This window comes from Neovison vison, chromosome 8 (genome assembly GCF_020171115.1).
Source record: "Neovison vison isolate M4711 chromosome 8, ASM_NN_V1, whole genome shotgun sequence".
NCBI classification, from domain to species: domain Eukaryota; kingdom Metazoa; phylum Chordata; class Mammalia; order Carnivora; family Mustelidae; genus Neogale; species Neogale vison.
In genome coordinates, this window is record NC_058098.1 from 53,170,377 (window position 1) to 53,191,135 (window position 20,759).

General features: G+C 42.4%; 1 protein-coding gene across 6 annotated transcripts in view; it reads right to left on the bottom strand.

Moving 5' to 3' along the window:
• The window catches only part of THADA (THADA armadillo repeat containing), a 321,965-nt gene that overhangs the window by 66,685 nt on the left and 234,521 nt on the right, over nt 1-20,759 (bottom strand). For all 6 annotated transcript variants that reach the window (XM_044263601.1, XM_044263604.1, XM_044263603.1 and 3 more), the window contains one exon: nt 10,663-10,757. In XM_044263601.1, the coding sequence (XP_044119536.1) occupies nt 10,663-10,757 (95 nt within the window). The remainder of the gene's footprint in view (nt 1-10,662; nt 10,758-20,759) is intronic.

Below are 20,759 nucleotides of genomic sequence, written 5' to 3' on the forward strand. Positions count from 1 at the left end.
TTGCCATTTTTATTTAACACTGTACAGGAGGTTCTAGCCAGGGTAATTAGGCAATTGGAAAAATAAATAAAAGGCAGCCAGATTGGAAAGGAAGAAGTACAAACTATGTTGCACATGACATGATCTCATATATAGAAAATCCCCAGGAGACCACAAAAAACCCCTAATAAATGACTTCAGTAAGGTTGCAGGATAGAAGATTAATATACAAATATCAATTGTACTTCTATATAGTAGCAACAAACCACCCAAAATTCAAATTAAGAAAATAATTTCATTTACACCAGCATCAGAAAGAATAAAATAGGAATAAATTGTTTAACGAAAGACGTTCATGCTGTGTACACTGAAAACTAGAAAACAGATCTAAATAAATGGAAGGACATCCTGTGTTCTCATCTGAATTCCTGAAAACATAATATTGTTATAATGACAATGCTCCTCAAATTGACCTACAGATTTAATACAATACCTATCATGATCCTAGCTGGCTTTTCTTTCCTTTTTGCAGTAGTTGACAAACTGTTCTTAAGATTTGTATGACAATATAAGCAACCCAGCCGAAATCATCTTGAAATAGAACAACAGAGTTGGAGGGTTTATGATCTAATTTCAAAAGCTACTAGAAAGCTATGATAATCAAGGTAGTATGGTTCTGGCATAAGGACAGTCATAGAGGTCAAATAAATCCATATATTTATGGTCAATTGATGATTCGACCAGGATACTAAGACTGCTCAACGAGGAAAGCATAATTATTTTCAACAAATAGTGCTGGGACAAATGCATTAGGCACATGCAAAAGGATGAGGTTGGATCTGTACCTCACACCAAATACAAAAATTCACTCAAAATGGATCAGAAATTGGGGCAATCAGGTGCCACAGTCAGTTGAGTGTCCGACACTAGATTTTGGCTCAGGTTGTGAGATCAAGCCCTGTGTCAGGCTCTGTGCTCAGCACGGAGTCTGCTTGAGACTCTCTCTCTTCCTCTGCACCTCCCCACCGCACTTTCTCCTTCTCAAATAAATAAATAAATAAATCTTAAAAAACTGGATCAGAAACCTAAATGTTAAGAGATAAAACTACAAAAAACATGCATACAAATCTTTGTGACCTTGTATTAGGCAATGGTTTCTTAGATTTGATGTCAAAAGCATAAGCAACAAAAGAGAAAGATAAACCGGGTGTCAGCAAAACTAAAAACTCCTGTACATCAAAAGACATTATCAAGAAGGTGAGAAGACAACCCACAGAATGGGAGAAAATAGTTGTATATTATATATCTGATAAGGTATTAATATCCAGAATATTTAAAGAACTCTTATAACTCATGAATGAAAAAAATATATAATCCAAGTTAAAAATGGGCAAAGGATCTGAACAGACATTTCCCTAAAGATGATATATAAACAAAGGGCCAGTTAGCAGTAGAACAGATGTTTGACATCACTAGCCATAAGGGAAACAAACACAAGTCAAAAAGCACAATGCAATACTGCTTCATGCCCAACAGGATGGCAATAAAAAATAAAGATGGGCATTTAACAAATGCTGTCTAGGATGTGGAGAAATTGGAATCCTCATACATTGCTGGTAGGAATGCCAAATGATGCATTCTATTTGGAAATAGTCTGCCACTTCCTCAAAAAGTTTGACCTAGGTTTGGCATATGCCCAGCAATTCTACTCCTAGGTCAATACCCAAGAGAACTCAAAACCTACATCCCCACAAACACTTGTCCATGAACCCTTATGATGGTATTATTCATAACCGCCAAAAAGTAGAAACAACGCAAATGTCCATCAACTGATGAATAAATAAAAGGTGGTATATTGATCCAATGGACTACTATTCTGCCATAAAAAAGAACAGAGCATTGATTCATGATACAAGGATGAACCTTGAAAACATTAAGTGAAAGAAGCCAGACATGGAAGGCCACATGTTGTAGGATTCCATTTATTTGAGATGTCTAGAATAAGCTTTCAAAAACAACTTGCTTAACTAATTTAATTGACACGGGTAACTAGTTTCAGATTATCTGTGTTGAGGTCTGCTAGAGTGGGGCAAGACAAAACACAGAGAAAAACCAAAATCACAGATGTTCTGAGATCCCAGTATAGGGATCATAAAATACTGAATAGTATTTTACTCCTGGGGTGGAAATGTGGGTAAGCCAGTTTCATGATATGGTTCCTTTATAGATCCAGACACTTGGCCCAACTTATATTACTAGAGGCTCTTAATTTTGGTCATGGAAATAAGCAATGGACCAGGAGCCAAGGAAGCTTGACTACTTCACTTACCAGCTGTGTGACCTTGGGCAAGTCACTTAATTGCTATCGTTTCCATTCTACCTACTGATTACATGGTCTCTAACTTCTAAAATTTTAAGAACTGTAGGCCTATGTCCTCAGCAGCAGGCTTGTAAACACCACATGAACCTAGCAATCTAATAACACATCCTGTATTATTCTAACTTCCGAAAGGCAGCTAGAATCATCTGCTTATTTTGGGCGCTCACTGTTCCCTGGGAAAGATACTTTTGGCAAAAGCAACCATTCAGATGACAGTCTCAGTGTTTTGGAGAAAAGCAACTAATTTATTGACAACAAAGCCTGTTTTTTTTTCCTTGAAATTTCATAGCTGCGGGCCCAGAAATAAAAAGTCCCCAGAAGACTCGAAAAATATGTTCTCAATTCCCTTTTATCTCCCACCCAGAGCTGAGAGAACAGCATCTACCGTGTCATATTAAACACATCTGCATCCAACACCGATAAAAGTACATGACCAAGGGAACAGATAAGAATTGTTTTCAATTTGTTCAGATGGGATTGGTTAAATTTAACCTAATTAGACCAAATAATCAAAGCAGGTGTTTGTAAGTTGCCAATGTTTTCATTCTCTGTAACCGGCTATATTTCTCAGGAACTTAGGTAAAGGAAGTTAGTATGTCATAAGAATCATTGACCTTATATTTATTCATGTCACACATATATTATTCATGTTCAAGGCAGTACAAATACAAGGCATTGTTGGATACTTGTCCCAGGTTTTACCATTTAACCATCATCAACATCGGAGCTGGCCTTTGGGAGTGTTTCCATTACCTAACTTCCATTATATAAATACGAGTGTAATAAATGAGAGCCTGTCTTCTAATCCGAGACTGATCTACAGAGCACATTGACTTGGCATTCCAACTGTTTAGGGATTCTGACTTCACGCTCTCAAGTTGGTCACTCACGTTTAAGGCACTGAGAAGAAAAATAATAACAATAACAACAGCTACATTCTAGTAAAACAAAATGTTTATTGCACTTGGCAGAATGATGAGATCTGAACTATAAATTCCAGCTAATAAAGAAACCACAAAACACAGCCGCCAGCAGCTTAGTCCCGGGAAGTAATTTGTGCCATGGCCGTGGGTCCACCTGCAAAGAGAGAAAGGGCAGGCGGCTGACTGGGAGCAGTCAGGCTCTCTCTTTCTAGTAACTGCTTCTGTCCCAGGTCCACGCTCATGCTGTTCCACACTCTGCTGGCACAGGAGACAGAAATGCAGGCAAGAAAGTGCCCCATGAAAGCATGTGATCTGGAAGGCTCCTCTGAAGGGGATCCTTCTCTGAGGGCTGGGGCTTCTATAGGAGAGGAAGAGCAATGGGAAGTTGGAACAACCAAGAGGGTTCTAGGGCACCCTCCCCGAGGTAGTGGTTTTCCTGATTCTGGCCTTGACTGTGCTGTGGGTCCATGGGGTAAGTGCCCAGAGAGCTCAGCCTCTGCTCTCCTATTATGCATGTGACACTTGGTCAGTTGTCTCCTTGCCTTGGGTTTCCTCCCATCTGACATGCGGGACCACAAGAACCTCCCTTACTGATGCATGCAAAATGCTTGGCACAATGCTTGGCATGGACTTATTTTAACAGTGCTCAGTTAACTGTCGGTCATAATTATTATGATCCCCACAAAGAAGAGGGTATTGAAAATGTTTCTTGAGAAGGAGAGTATGCTGGGCATCCTATATACATTTCAGGGGTAGGGAAAAAGCCTTTTGAGATCACTTGTAAGCTGTGGAGTCGGATGGAACGTGTCCAAGCTGAGAGCGACAAAGGGTAGGCGGGCCTCCAATGAGAGGGAAAGCTCTGTGTCTCCAGGTCCCTGCCCAGGCCTGCAAGGCAGCCCTAGAGTGCTCGTGCTGTTAGGTCTCCTCTTCCTCATCCCCCAACTCCACTCAGAGACTATAATTTTCTTTCCAGCAGGAAACTGATGTATACGAACGATGACAGCTGGATTCAGAAGAGGAAAAAAAATACAGGGGACAGAGAGTCCTGCGGGTTTAAATCACTTTGGAACTCAAAACAAAACCCCCAGATCTGGAATTTGTAAAACCTAGTTAATGGCTCAGGAAACCTCAAAGGATGAGGAAGCACTAAGATAAAAGTCTGAATCACACAAAACACATCATTATCTTAAGCTTTTCTAATCATCTTCCCTGCCTTTCCACTCCACTGTTTTTCTCCTTATTTATTTCCCCAGCCCCTCAACGTGGTTCTGAGACAGTTTAGACGGGGAAACAGCCTTCCAAGGTCACAAACAGAACAGTGTTTGAAAGGAGATGGACCAATCCTCCTTCAACCAAAAATGTTTCCCTGAAATGGATACTATTTCATTTCTTTTAGAATAATGAATCACCTTCGAGATTCACAGTTAGATCCACTTACTGTTGAAATATACATACGTACTCCCATACGAATAAAACAGAATTATGGTGTTTAAGATGACACCCCCATGAGGGCACCATTCAAAGACAGCTATTTTTAGCATTCTGCTGCCTTTATTTTCAGTCTGGTTCTCTACTCCCCACTCCCACCTGCCAGACCCCCAGGGCTGACAATCACAATGTCTGGACAAATCATCCCCCAACAGTCCATAAATGGATTTTCTGTTACATTCTTTTTTGGCGACCATGGGAACTTAGTTCCTAAGGTTCTAAGAATTCTACGAGGGCGAGGGCATAGAAGGAAATGCCACCTTGTCTTAAAAACCACATGGTGTGACTCTCTGTCTTATATCCTTTAATAACCTGCTTTGTCTACGAGGTCAAGTACACGCTCCTTGAATTGGCCTAGGAGGTCTTTCATGATTGAGTTCCTGCTTCTGTGACTGTCACACCTGCCTGGTCTTGAACCCGACACTGGTCACTGCCCTTGCTCTCTGAAGGCTGTGCTGACTTGTGCCTCTGTGCCTCTGGCCATGCTCCTCCCTCTCTCTATGATGCCCACCTTCACCTTGCCTATGTGGTGAATCTCTACTCACCCTCAAAACTCTGCTCAACCACCTTCTCCTCTATGAAGCCTTCCTGTCTTCCCAAGTAGAAATGACCTTCAATGTATCCCATAAACATTTCCTTTACGGCACATGTAATCCCTTACTCCCCTACTTATAAGCCCCAAACCCATGTATGTGTGTCTCCAGCTATAGGTGCTCAATGTGTCTGATGTTAGCATGTCATTTCTGATGAATGAAAAAATACACGAACAACAAAAATGATCCTTTTTTGGAATCAGTCAGAGAGGCAGGAGAGTCCTTAATCAAATGGATTTCCTGACATTCCATGACAGCTATGTCATCTTTCAGTATTTTCCTAGGAAAGCAGACATTTCTTCTTTCTTGAAGATGTTTGAAGAGAATTGTGAATGTGAGGGGCTGCAGGGGACTGGATTAGATGCCTGGTTCCTAGCTAATGATAATGACCATAATAATAATATTAATAGTACCTAATATTTACTGAGCACTTACTCTGTGCCATGCAAAGCACATCCCTTACGTAGGAATTTACACAAATTCGTCAACAAACACTCTAAGATACAGATCCTGTCATCACCCCCAATTACAATTGAGAAAAACTGTCTCTGAAAGGTTCAATGAATTGCCTGAGGTCACAGAGCTAAATAGCAGATCTGGGATTCAAACTGAGGGTTATGGCTTCAGAGCCTGAATGATACACTCCCTACTCTGAGCTTTGTGAGCTAATAATGGAGATGGACATTTTGTTACCATTGTTTGTGTGGATGTATTATATGATTGTATAACATTCATACAGATAGACACACATATACACACACACCTGTGGCTTATATGGGCAAATCCTGAAGGACAGGATAACATCCTTACTTGTCTGATAGGAAGAGAATATGAGCCACATATATAATTTTTTTTTCACATATATAATTTTTTATTTTCCAGCAGCCACATTTTTTAAAAATACAAAGAAATAGGTGAAGTTCGTTTTAATAATATATTTCATTTAATGTGATGTATAAAAAATAATCATTCCAACATGTAATCAACATAAAAAGTGAGTGAGAAATTGTTTTCATACTAACTCTTTGAAATCGGGTATGTATTTTATCCTTCCAAAACATTCCCATTTGGATCGGCCACATCCCAAAGCCTTGGAGCCACATGTGGCTAGTAACTGCGCAGGGCGGGATAAAGTATTTCAAGTGATGGCTGTCATACTAGATTAAAGGCAAGAGCACCCACTCTGTCGCATCCTCCTTGGCAGAGTAAAGACTCTGTAAGAGGGGCACCTGGGTGGCTCAATGGGTTAAGCCTCTGCCTTCAGCTCAGGTCATGATCTCAGGGTCCTGGGATCGAGCCCCACATCAGGCCCTCTGCTTGGCGGGCAGCCTGCTTCCCTCTCTCTCTCTGCCTGCCTCTCTGCCTACTTGTGATCTCTCTCTCTGTCAAATATATAGATAAAATCTTTAAAAAAAAAAAGACGACTCTGTAAGAGGAATGATGCATTGATGCAAGTACAACACAGCTGATCAAAATTAATGACAGCTGTATCCACTTTTAACTGGGGTACAAAGTCTTCTGTAACGCAAGACTTTGGAGGAAAGGATGGTTCAAAAAGGCCAACGTCTTCATGGAGGAGCCCAAGCATCAGTAAAGGGCAGGTGGCTGGAGAACAGAGAATCCACCAAACATGCCTTTTGCCCACAACACTCAAGGGTTAACCCCTCTGTACAAGGAATAAAGGTACTAGTATGTTAAGGAAAACTTGGTTCAAATAAATTGATGATTACCGTCAACCACACATCTCCGAGAGGATCCCAAAGCCAGGACTCATGAGTCTTGAGCAACTCTTTCCAGGCCAAAGTCCTTTAGCTACTAAGCAGAGTACTGTCAAGCTATAGAGAATTTGGAATTGAAATACAAAAATAGAGGAAACCTGAACCAACTTCCTTGGTAAACCTGATTTTTAAAAAAAATTTTTAAAAAGATTTTATTTATTTGACAGACAGAGAGCACAAGTCGGCAGAGAGGCAGGCAGAGAGAGATGAGGAAGCAGGCTCCCTGCTGAGCAGAGAGCCCAATGCGGGGCTCGATCCCAGGACCCTGGAATCATGACCTGAGCCGAAGGCAGAGGCTTTAACCCACTGAGCCACCCAGGAGCCCCAGTAACACCTGATTTATAATCTCCACACCCCAGTTTGTTCAAGTGTAAAATACAGTGGCGCAACCCTGAGGTCCCTTACAGTGGGGGTGATCTACAATGGGGGAGAAAACCTGGACACTTCCAAGGGTAAAGGGGGACACTATCAGTAATTAGGCTGGGATGAGGCATAAACTAGGACCGTTTGACAGCTACAAAACTATATGAACTTATTCCACCAAATGGATACAATGGCCGCCCTCTACAGGGCTGGGGAGCTGATGAAAGTCTAGGCGTGTTCTTCTTACCTCTGCGTGGCCACAGGGGCTCTGTGGGCTAATAGTCATCGATCCGGGTGAGGTGGTTTCGATCCGGGTGAGGTGGTTTCGCACCTCCCCCTCAAAGCACTTTAAATTGGTTTGAATTTGGGAACAGGGTTCCATATGGACAGAGCTGGACTCTGACAGCCTGAATATATTTACTGAAGACAACAAATCATTGACAGACTAAATGTAACAGGGGAAAGGCCTGGCCTGCTTGTACTCAGAATGTGACTTTGTAATTGTAGCCTCCTTTCGACAGGCCTAATCAATTAGAAGAGCCTGATTTTAACCAGTTGCAGCCTCATTACCCTGCATTCCAGTTTGTGTTGCTGAAAATCAGTTTCAGTCTGTGGCCTGGAGCTCATGTATAGCACTTCCTGCAGCCTCTTATATAAACACATTAAAAAAAATTTTTTTTTTAAATTTGAAGTTGCCCTTCTCCATTTGAAGAATATCACTCTGTGAAATCAGTTGCATTTCTATACACCAACAGCAAGAAGGAAGAAAGAGAAATTAAGGAGTTGATCCCATTTATAGTTGCACCCCAAACCATAAGATACCTAGGAATAAACCTAACCAAAGAGGCAAAGAATCTGTACTCAGAAAACTATGAAGTACTCATGAAAGAAATGAGGAAGACACAAAGAAATGGAAAAACGTTCCATGCTCATAGATTGGAAGAACAAATATTGTGAAAATGTCTATGCTACCTAAAGCAATCTACACATTCAGTGCAATCCCCATCAAAATACCATCAATTTTTTTCAAAGAAATGGAAGGAATAATCCTAAAATTTATACAGAAACAGAAAACACCCTGAATAGCCAGAGGAATGTTGAAAAAGAAAACCAAAGTTGGCAGCATCACAATTTCAGACTTCAAGCTCTATCACAAAGCTGTCATCATCAAGACCGTATGGTACTGGCCCCAAAACAGACACAAAGGTCAATGGAACAGTACAGAGAGCCCAGAAATGGACCCTCAGCTCTATGGTCAACTAATATTTGACAAGCAGGAAAGAATATCCAATGGAAAAAAGACAGTCTTCTTCAACAAATGGTGTCGGGAAAATTGGATAGCCATATGCAGAAGAATGAAACTGGACCATTTCCTTACACCACACACAAAAATAGACTCAAAATGGCTGAAAGACCTAAATATGAGATAGGAATCCATCAAAATCCTTGAGGAGAACACAGGAAGCAACTTCTTCAATCTCAGTTGCAGGAACCTCTTCCTAGAAATGTCACCAAAGGCAAGGGAAGCAAGGGCAAAAATGAACTATTGGGACTTCATCAAGATCAAAAGCTTTTGCACAGCAAGAGAAACAGTCAATAAAACCAAAGACAACTGACAGAACAGGAGAAGATATTTGCAAATGATGTATCAGATAGAGGGTTAATATCTAAAATCTATAAAGAACTTATCAAACTCAAAACCCAAAGAACAAATAATCCAATCAAGAAATGGGCAGAAGACATAACAGACATTTCTGCAAAAAAGACATCCAGATGGTCACCAGTCACATGAAAAAGTGCTCCACATCACTTGGCATCAGGGAAATACAAATCAAAACCACAGTGAGATACTACCACATACCATTCAGAACGGCTAAAATTAACAAGTCAGGAAATGACAGATGTTGGCGAGGATGGGGAAAAAGCGGAACCCTCCTACACTGTTGGTGGGAATGCAAGCTGGTGCAGCCATTCTGGAAAACAGTATGGAGGTTCCTCAAAAAGTTGAAAATAGAGCTACTGTATGACCCAGCAATTGTACTACTGGGTATTTACCCTAAAGATACAAATACAGTGATCCAAAGGGGCCACATGCACCCGAATGTTTATAGCAGCAATGTCCACAATAGCCAAAATATGGAAAGAACCTAAATGTCCATCAACAGATGAATGGATAAAGATGTGGTGTATATATATATGTGTGTGTGTGTGTGTATGTACACAATGGAATACTACGCAGCCATCAAAAACTGAAATCTTGCCATTTGCAACGATGTGGATGGAACTAGAAGGTATTATGCTGAGGAAATAAGTCAATCAGAGAAGGACAATTATCATATGATCTCTCTGATATGAGGAATTTGAGAGGCAGGGCGGGGGTTTGTAGGGGGAAAGGAGGTAAAAAATGAAACAAGATGGGATCAGGAGAGAGACAAACATAAGAGACTCTTAATCTCAGGAAACAAACTGAGGGTTGCTGGGGGTTGGGGGGTAGGGATTAGGTGGGTGGGTGATGGACATTGGGGAGGGCATGTGCTATGGTGAGTGCTGTGAATTGTGTAAGACTGATGAATCACAGACCTGTACCCCTGAAACAAATAATACATTATATGTTAATAATAAAAATACTCTGTGAATCATCATTAAAATAGAACAATTATATATGGATCTGGCGGCCCATACCGGAAACATGTATGACCAAGGAATGAATCTCAAGTCAGAGCTTAAGGTAGTGAGGGCGGATTTGGGACTGAGTCTCTGGTATCCAGACTCCAGGATCAAATGAGCCCAGTTCAGTTGGATCTGTGGAATGGAGCAGAATGGACTCTCTGCTTTCTTTGAATTTTAAAGAAAATGAATGGAAGAGGAAAAAAGCCAAGGTCTCTGAAACACAGAAGGTATTTGAGTACTCAGAGTCCAAACTCCCTCCTGAACGACGAAACAGAAAATAAATGGCAAACTTCCAACTAAACAAGGATAAGTTTTCTTGAAAAGCGTGTATGAAGGAACTGTATGACACCATGCTGAATTCTGATGTGTGGTTAGTTTTACAAAAGTAGAAGCTTGGGGGAGTGTGTGTGGCCCCAAGCCCCTAAAGCCCCACCTATAGTTCAGAGATGCATAATCATTCCAAAATATGATATAACTACGAATCATACCTGGCTGGGTGCCTTTCGTGGGCTTGTCAAGGCAGCGAGGCAACAGGAAGAGAATGTCAATATATACAGCTCTGGTCACCAAACACGGATTTTGCCTAGAAAGGTAAAGAACAGGAGATAAGCTGGTATTTTTCTCTCCCTGAGGTCTGGGTCACAGATGAGAAAAAGGTGTCTCATGAGGCTTAGGGAGTTATGGCCAATGCTAAAAAAGACAGATAATCGCCAATAGTAGAAACACGGCAGTAAGTCAAATGAGGAAATGAAATCCTAGAGCACAAGGCGGAGGTTGGGGATACACATGCACAAAAACAGATAAAACTCTATGCTCTGGTTCCAAATAAAACAAACTGAAAACAAACAAAACCCGGTATCCTATCCCAGTTATTTGAAAACGAGGAGATTGGTGGGGGGAGTTAAGATTCTATTATTTTTCCTCTTTAGTGGACAGATCTGGCGGGGTGGAGGTGATCTTGGGTTACGAGTGTCACTCACTGAGCATTCTAGAGAAGGAGAATTGCACTGGCGTAGGACAAACCGTACCTACAGACTGAAAAGAACCGGCTGAAAACCAAACACACGGGAGTGCTAACAAGCCTGGCGACAGACATTCCTTTCCCAATAAGCGCAAGTTTTTCTTTTTTCAATAAATGGAGTTCACTTTACTCTTTGAACCACATGCTGGAAAAAGTAAGTGGGCTTGGATTTAGGGTTCTGGATAAAAAAGGAGAAAACAGTGCTGAAGGTCCCCCTGGCTTTGAGCCTCGGGTCACACGAACTGACTGTGAAAAGGGCCCCACCCTCCCTGATGTGCACGTAGTAAAAGAGGACAAGTAGTAAAAAGAGAAGGGACATTTTGGATTTGAATCTTGGCTTTGCCGCTTATTTCTGTGACCTGAGTCCTATTCCTGATTGGGACAATGGAAACCCTAATCATGGCATGGTAAGTCACGGTGACTTCCAATGTGGCACAAGTGGAATGCGCGCCTCGCTTATGGCCCACGGCAGACGCCCCATCAGGTGTTCACTCCCTGCCTTCTCTGCTTCCTGCCTAAGGTGAGGGAATGGCACAAATGTTCTGGCTGGTGACATTCCATTTACTTGACCCCTAAGCCCATCCTCCTCATTCCCTGCATTTGAACAGTCTTATTACCATTTCCCTTAAGTTTATTCCTATTCTATCCTGAACTGGCCATATTGAGACCCGGCAAATGCTCTCTTATGAAAAGGAAATCAGATACTTTTGACTTAAAAGAAAACACAAAACTGCCATGTGTCCAGGTCTCTCTCTTGCTGACCTGCCTCATTTCTGTCCTGCTGACTTGCTTCCTCTCTAGTCACTTGCTTGCTTCAACTCCTACCCTACCGTAACTCCTGGTTTATACACATACCTCATGTTTGGCCTAATTTCATACCTGCACCTAGCTATTTTTTTTTTTTTAAATAAGCTTTAAAAAATAGGTAACATGTGCACATGGTATAAAAATAAGTCCGTACAAAAGGGCATGCTGTGAGAATGGAGTTCTCTTCCATTCACTGCCCTTTGTTCACCTTCTGTTCCTGGAGGCCACTACTTCTCAGTACGGCCTTCCAGACTCATTCTGTTCATTTACAAGCATCTATCTAGAGCTACCCACTTGCTTATTTTTACCCAAAGCGTAGTTTACTATATACTAAGTTCTAGGCATTACTTTTTCTCACGCCATCATTAATCATGCCATTAAAAACAGAGATCTGCCTCTCTTTCAAAGATTGTAGACTGTTCCATGCCATGGAGGTACCAATCCCCTTTTGAAAGAATTCAGATTATTTAAGATATTTAGCTAAAAACAATAAAGAATGTATATATACATCAGTTTTGTGCATATAAATGAATACTCAGGGGAGAAATTCCTAGAAGCTGAATAGACAGATCAAGGTATTTGCAAACAATTATGATTGTTTTTAACAAGATGCTCTCCAAAGAGATAATACATTTTCACCAATAGCATGCCTAAGAATTCCAGTCTCCCACAACCTGACCAACACAGTGTACTATTAAACTTTTTGACTTTTATCAAAATGATAAGTGAAAAACAGTATCTTATCATTTTTATGTTGTGCTTATTTTGTTATAAGTGAGGTTGATCATCACTTCATATGCTTTTCACAAAAGATACCTCAACTTCCTTCTCTGTGAAATGTATTCAGTTCCCCTGTCCATTAACATTGTTGGTCTTTTTCTTATTGATTTGTGGGAGCTCTCTGTATATTAAGGAAATCTACTCTTTTGTCACATGTGCTACAAATATTTGTGCAGTCTATTTTTAATTATTTATTTATTTATTTTAAAAAGATTTTATTTATTTGACAGAGAGAGACACAATGAGAGAGGGAACACAAGCAGGGGGAGTGGGAGAGGGAGAAGCAGACTTCCCACAGAGCAGGGAGCCGGATGCGGGGCTCAAATCCAGGACCCTGGGATCATGACCTGAGCCAAAGGCAGATGCTTAATGACTGAGCCACCCAGCTTCCCCTTTTATTTATTTGTTTTTAATATTTTTGCAGTTTATCATTTGTCTTTCAACTTTATAAATTTTTTACAAGTCAAAAATGTTTAGTTCAATGCAGCCAAATACACTGATATTTTTATTTGCGTCTCCTGGATTTTATATCATGCTTACAAAGTCTATACCTTCTTCAAGATTTTATATATATATATATATATAAAATTGTACATTATATGTAAATGTAATTTATATGTTAAATACATGTAAATGATATGTAAATGTGATATATAATTATATATAATTGTAAAAATTATATATATAATTGTAATTTTTAAAATGTATATATAATTATAATTCCATTTTATTGTTGTTGCTTAAAACTTTCATCTATTTGGAATTTTTCTTCCCAAACCCACCCTTATTTTTCATTTCTATCTCGTTTTCCCCAAGTCTCACAACCCTAACTCCCTGTCCTTATCTGTCTACTCCCTATGAAAGGTCCACACTTTATGAAAACTTCTTTAATGATATAATTTGCAATTCTGGCATTTTTACTGTGTAACAGGTAGGACTTCCCTCTGCCAAGGGAAGGGCCACTCAAGCAAGAATGCGAGAAAAGCCAGTGTCGCGGGGTTCATGAACTGTCAGCTATCCAGCACAGAGCTGAGTAAGTGGCCTGCGGAGAGCAGACGGAATCCCTTGAGCACCCAGCTCTGACCTAACTGCTGGGAAATGAGGTCCATGAGATGATTTCTGACCTCAGAGAATTCTATGCAGTTATGGAGACAAAAATAAGGGCAAACCTCCGGACAGGACGTAAGGAGTGAAGAGGTAGGACTGGAGCGATGGGAAAGGTTTATGGAGATGTGATTCCAACTGGGCCGTGAATGGTGGGAAGATTTTAGCCAGACAAAGTTGATAGGGCAGGGCGTTTTGAGAGGGGTCAATAGATATGGGAAGGAATCAGTTTGGCCTGTCTATGGACCCAGGGAGATCAGGAGGGGAAGACGAGAGACTGTGCTGAAAAGTTAGCAACAAGAAGAAGGCAGGCCAGGCCTTCAGGAGATGGGCTGCCTCATGCTAACTGGGTGCTGCTGAGTGTAAAAATGCACTGTCTGCTCCCATGTGGCCTCAGAGTCATAGCCTCTCACCCTGGATGTTTTCCTATTGGTAGAGTCATACAGAACCATAAAGGGAAATTTTGGGGAAGCTGGTTTGACTATCAACTCTGAGGAGGAGCCTAGTTTCCATGAGATTTTTAGCTAAGTTAGTATATTTTTTAGTATTTCTAAATCAATCAAGGAAAGGTTGGCAATCTTAAGAGACCCCTGCCTGGCTGAAGGGTTCTGCATCTTTTTTTGGATCTGGCACAGGCTGGTGACCTTGCTGGCCTCCTGGGACACTCTGAGGCCCACTGTGACTACCCCCATAATGGAGAGGCTCTGGGCTAAGTCTGATGCAGTCAAGGAGACTGTGCGATGCTCCCTCGAGGGCTGCTGTTCTTGAGTCCAGGAAACAGAGGATCTGGGGCCATAAAGGACTCCATCCGTGGCTTCTCCTCTGAGACCAACCGAGCCAGAAATCCCGGCTTGGAGCCCACTGTTCCTGGCTCTACCATCAAGGACAGCTATAGCCAGAGCCATGGCTGCAGCCACATAACCACCCTGTCTGGAGTCAGAGTTGGGCCTCACTCTAAACTGGCTTCTAGGTCAGGAAAATCATTTTGTTCTCTTTCTTTCTTTCTCACCATTATTTGATGTTTGTTCAGACTTGGAAATGGTACACTGTGAGTTCAGGGTGAGCCAGAGGTTTGTTCTTGGTCTGTCAAGCCACTTTGATGAGGGGAATAAAATCCTGGGGAACAGCATGCCAGCTGGACAGGCAACCAACCCACGGGGTTTTGGTGGGCTTGGGATTTTTTTTTTCCTACCCCCGAATGGAAAAATCCTGGCATGGGGCACAGTATAATAGAGATCTAGAGTGTTCAAAGAAAAAAAAAAAAAAGTCCAAAGTGGTCAGGGTCTTAGAGATGGGCTGAAAAACGGCAGAACCACAGCCATAGAAAGAGCAGCAAGGATTCAGGTACTAGGAGGACAAAGTTTACACATATAAAATCAAACAAAAGGCTTGTTAAGAATCTTGCTTTCTTCCATATTTTTTTAAACATTCGTCCCTTGACAAATGTCCACCTGAGAACCTGATGAATCCACTGCTGCCTTGGGAAATCTCTGAACTTCATTAAACCTCCTGCCCTCTCTCCTGGGGAACTGGGAGGAGGGAGAAGGCAGGGCAGAGAGTAGGGCTTCCCAGACACATCCACAATGGCCCTAGTGTCTGGAGGACAGCAGGAGTTCCTGGGAAGTCTGTGATAAATTATTCACTTCTCCTGTCCCTTCCGGAATCCCAGTGGCTGTAGAGCTGCTTAACTGAGGTCCATTCATTCGGAAAACATTTACTGAGAGGCTACTGAGAGCTAGGAATAGTGCCAGAGTTTAGAAATATGAAGATAAAATGATTCAGTGACATAGTCACTGCCCTCAAGGAACTTAGAGTCCTGAATAGTGTTTTTTCAAACCGCAGGTTATGACCCATTTTGTTGACTATGAAATCAACTAGTGAGTGGTGACCAGCGTTAACAGAAAGGAATGGAGGGGAAGGAGAGGAGGAGGGAGGTGGTGGTGGGGAACACAGAGGATCTGGGGCCACAAAGGAGGGAGGGAGCAGAGGAGGAAAAGAAAGGCAGAGAGAGGGAGGAAGAGAGGAAGGTGAGGAGGGAGGGAGGAGGAAAATATAATCAGAGGCATCAAAGTGGTAAAGGGAAGCATTGTTTCCTTTACTTGTTGCTATAAAGTCCTTGCCCAGCGATTCACAGACCTGTACCCCTGGGGATAAAAATATATGTTTATAAAAAATAAAAAATTTAAAAATTAAAAAAAAAAGTCCTTGCCCAGGATCAAGTTTTAATAAATTATCTTTAATAAATTATTTTTAATAAATTATCTTGTTAGAGGCAAATAATTTATGAAATGCAATGATTTTAAGCAAAAACATTGGTAGATTTGTTCTAACTCCTTTCTTTTTCTTTTCCAGGTAATAAGCCAGCCTGCTCTATACTGAATGGTATTAACAGGGTTATGCTTGGTATCCAAAGTGATGGTGGATATACTAAAAGCAAACATTCCTGAAATTATATGTGCTACAACTTGAGTAAATTCCCCTATTGCACTTTTTCTTATAGACTGCTCATATCTTATACAGATAGTATCACCGTTCCAAACTGGGCAAGTCTTCACATGTGTGTACATATATACACACAGACAGCACACACATATATTTTACATAGGTCATATGTAAAATATTTGTTTCGAGTGGCTGTCAAAAAATCTTGAAAGCCAGCAAGTTAGCAGGAGAAACATGCAAGCAATCATACTAGAGTATGAGGGGTGGCCCAAAGGAGGGGTTTGACAGGCTAAAAATTAAGCATGGTTGAAGAGGGACTTGCCAAGTTAGGAAGTGACTTGGCAAAGAGCTGGAGAGTGAGGAGTGTGGGATACAGAACATGGGCAGAGTGACCCCAACAGAAGCAGCAGCATGTCCAAAGAGCAGGGCACATGACACATCTGGAAAATAATAAGTGCAAAGGGGACGTGGGAGGGGAACGACAACAGGAAATGACAGCAGATGAGTGAAACACCCAAAGGGAGAGCTTCAGAGTGACCTTTAAGAGTTCAAAAGCTCCAAAGGGTTGTAGCCACCAGTGGGACTCCACCAGCCCAATCCATACAGGAAAGCTAGGATCCCCACACACTAGAGTGTGAAGTGTTGGTGGGCTCCCTAGAAGGGTCAGAGAGTTCACTCTGGACACACTATATTCTTCCAGAAGCATTCATTGCCGATTTCAGAGGGCTGGAAACAGCTGTTGTGGTTTTAGGCAGCTAGTGTCTGTTAAGGTCTCTAAATCAAGAGACTGTATCTGGACTTCAACAGAGTCAGGGTCTGAGGTCTCTCTAATTCCCAGGGAACTACTCCCCCAGAAGCCTAATTAGACTCATGGCTTAACTTTATTAAGCTAAACACCTTTACCGAGCACCATGGGGGAACATACTACTTGGGACAGAACAGGAGGGAAAGGGAGAACGTTCTGGACTTGCAAAGCCTATGGCCTTGTTTTGTATGTGTATGCTGGAGAGTGTACATGAGAGAAAAACAAAATGTACAAAAAACAGTGAGAGGGAATGTCATGGAGGAGGGGTCTGGAGACACTGAAGGATTTAGCCAGTGAAGGGAAAGAAGGAATCCAGTCAGGAGAGCTCCGTAAAGCAGATACGATGGCGAAAACATGCTTGCTACATGCAGGGACCAACGAAGACCAGGAAATCAAACAGGTGCCACTGGAGAGCTTGATGGCTGAGAATGACTGGGGAGCTCGAGTCCTAGCAGGGGCTCTAATCCTGGCCTCGATCAGGCTCACTACTACTTGGACCACTTCTGTTCTCAACCACATCACTGAGCAAAAAGCACTAATAGCCTCATACCAGGGAGCCAGCAGTAAAGTTAATAAAGTGATATCCAAGGGACTACCACCAGACCTAGAATAGGCTGTTAAGAAGAAAACCAGAAAAAGAGAAGGAAAGTAGGTGGGGAGCAAGGGAAGAGAAGACAGGTAAGAAGTTGGGGAAGGGGCAAGAGAAGAATGAGAGGGAAGGTGGTGGGAGAAGGAGGGGGAAAACAGTCTAGAACATGTTCCCATTTTCTGCCACGAACCCCAGACTTGGCACATGTCCAGCCACACCATGTTCTTTATTGGACGTTCATTTCAGAGCCTGTCCTCTAGGAAAACCTTCCCTGACTAACCATCAGAAAACAGCCTCCGAGGGCCATTTGAATGGCCGGCTCGACACAGCGTATTTTGTTGACCTCCCTGGGTCTCCCAGAGATCCTGACGGCCATCTTTGCAAACCCAGGCAGTTCCCATCTCTGCAATGGTAGCTGCCCACAGAACCAGAGTTGCCTCTCTTCACATTTGGATACAAAAGGAAGAGCTCTTGTGGGTTAGGAGCTAGGAGGTACTTCTTTGATGCCGGCCACATTAAGTTATGTAAATGTGGAAGTGTAAATTAAATAAAAAAGAACCCCTCTCTCCCCTCTGATTTCCATTTTTTACCACAGCCCCCAGCCAAGCAACCATCACATGACATTCTTGGAGCAACAATAGGGGATTTGTTTAAACCAAGATGCCAAATGGTCATGAATTGCAGAATATATATTTTTAAACAAGTGATTTCCCCCCACTGTAACATCCAGAATTTAGCTCTGCGCTGCAGGCCAGCTGGCAGCGGCATGCGGGGTCTGGCTGGCTCCCCAGGACTGCTCATTTACCTTGCCCTCCCCTGAGGGGGTGTGACGGCAGAGCTGCATTTTTATGGTATGCTCCAACTTCCATCCAGCCTTCCTTGGTCTGGAGCTTTGCAAGTGTTTATACTCACACCCACACGCAGAAGCTGCCCCGTAGCACTCCTCCTCGAATTTTCCTTTTAAAGTGGAGCCATCTTTGTGCCCTGCTCTGGTGGCTGACCAGTTTATAGGGAATTGACTGAGTTGCCTATGGCCAAAGCAAGAGACCAGGAGCTGTGAGTCTGTCCACAAAGGGGCCAAGGGTCCCCACCATGCCTATAGAGCACATGGGGTTTCCCCTGGAAAAGCAGCTTTTGTTCTGGGGAATGGAATCTGTGAAAACAGGGCCCCAGCCACCTTACTAGAGTTCTGGGTAGGGACTCGGTGAGGCCCAGATGGTGTGTAGACAACACCAGGGCACTTGTCAGGTCAGGGCCCAGGCCATGGCTGCCTTGGCTTCCCTGGCAAAACCGCTACTCAAGAGGAAACCCACAACCTCAAGGCCAAGGTTTTGCCTTTTCCCAACATTAAGTTTCACCTGCCTTTTCAGAGGACCCCCAGGGAGCCTCCCACACCCCCCAGAGGCCCTCATATTTTTCCATCTTTCTATTAGGCATCTTTTTCTCATTAATGTACTAACACTCAAGTTATGTGCAGAGAATAAGGAAAAAGAGACCTTGTGTGGGGCTTGGGATTTGTTCAAAGCCTGGGGAAATCATTTTAGAGGGTGTATGTTTTTTATTCCTTTTATGAGAGATGCATGTTTCCCCCCCTCTGTGACTTGTTTAAAAGTAAAGTTTAATATGCTGCCAGAGAAATTGCTGGTTAATAACTTAATAAGCTATGTGCTAGGAATTATGGGAGAAAAGTAGTATCCAAGAAAACTTTTATTGTACAGTTTGGGGCTTGGAGGATATATAGCTTCAGTTATTATACAAAATGCTAACAGAAGTCCCCTTTCTTTTCAAATCCCACTTTCTCCCCAGTATTATAAAAAAGGGATAAATAAGTGAGGCGAATGAAAACTTCTGGAAGCTGCATGAGAAGTCTGTATGCAGATCACAAGGTGAGAATTTCCAACAGCCACAGTCAACACAACCGTGCTAATGTGAACTTGGCAAAGCACACACTTGGAAATTAGCCCTGGCAAGAATAGTAATACTGATGATAATAATATCAACTTTCTTTGATGAAAAGTTTTGTCTTAAAAAAATATGCCTACCTTATCTTTATAAAATTCTTAAGAGGGAAGAAAAATAGGCATTATTATTCCCATTTTTTACAAGTCAACAAAGTAGCTTATGTAGCTCAAGTGACCCACCCAAGATTAGGGCAAAAACCAAGAATAGATTCAAGGTTTTCTTGACAAATTGTATCTCTGTGTCCCAAACACAATCAGATGCAAAATGAGACTCGGTGCCAAACAATGGGAGTATTTTGGTTTGTGGCCACATGCCCTGGTGTTGTGTCCTGTAGCCAGTCTGGTGAAAAGTGAGGCTCAGAGCACAGCTACTCCTGCGAGGGCCAACATAAAGGCCTGTTTTCAACATGGCTGATGATGTGATAAAGACTTAATCATCTGACAGTGGATATTTCCTCTATTTGTTTAGCTCTCCTATACTTTCACACTCATTTCACACCAAGTTCTTCCTTGCCCACATTGGTTTCTCACCGTCATTTTACAGGGTCCCATTTTACAGATTAAAAACAGAGTCCCAAAGAGAAGGCTGGCCCCACAGGGTTGGTTACAGCTGAACAGGGACCCTAGAACCCAGGCCTGCTAACCTCTGCCTTTCCTCAACTCCAGCAGGACGCATAAACAAAGGACAGAGGCTTTTCCATCTGCCAAGTTGCTCCCAAAGTGCCTGGTCACCCAGAAACACAGGGCGTTTGGATTCAGGCGGGGAGCCCTGGAGTAAAATCCTGATACCGCACGGGAAAGTGTTATTTCCAGAGGTGTGTAGGCCAATTCTATCACCAAAGAAGCCTGGGTATCGCAGGCAGCTGAGAGGGAGAAAGGAAAGAGAGTGGGGGCTCTGGAGGGTTCTTCTTAGAGCTGCTCCCTTGGTCCATTTACGTAAGACCAGTCTACAGATCCCCAAAGCCCTCGGGGAGACGGCAGAAGTCTGGCCACAAGGGACAAACGTACCCTGGCTGAGTCAGCTCAGTATGAGGGCACACAAGCAGGAGGCCAACTGAGGCATAAAGAAGCACTCC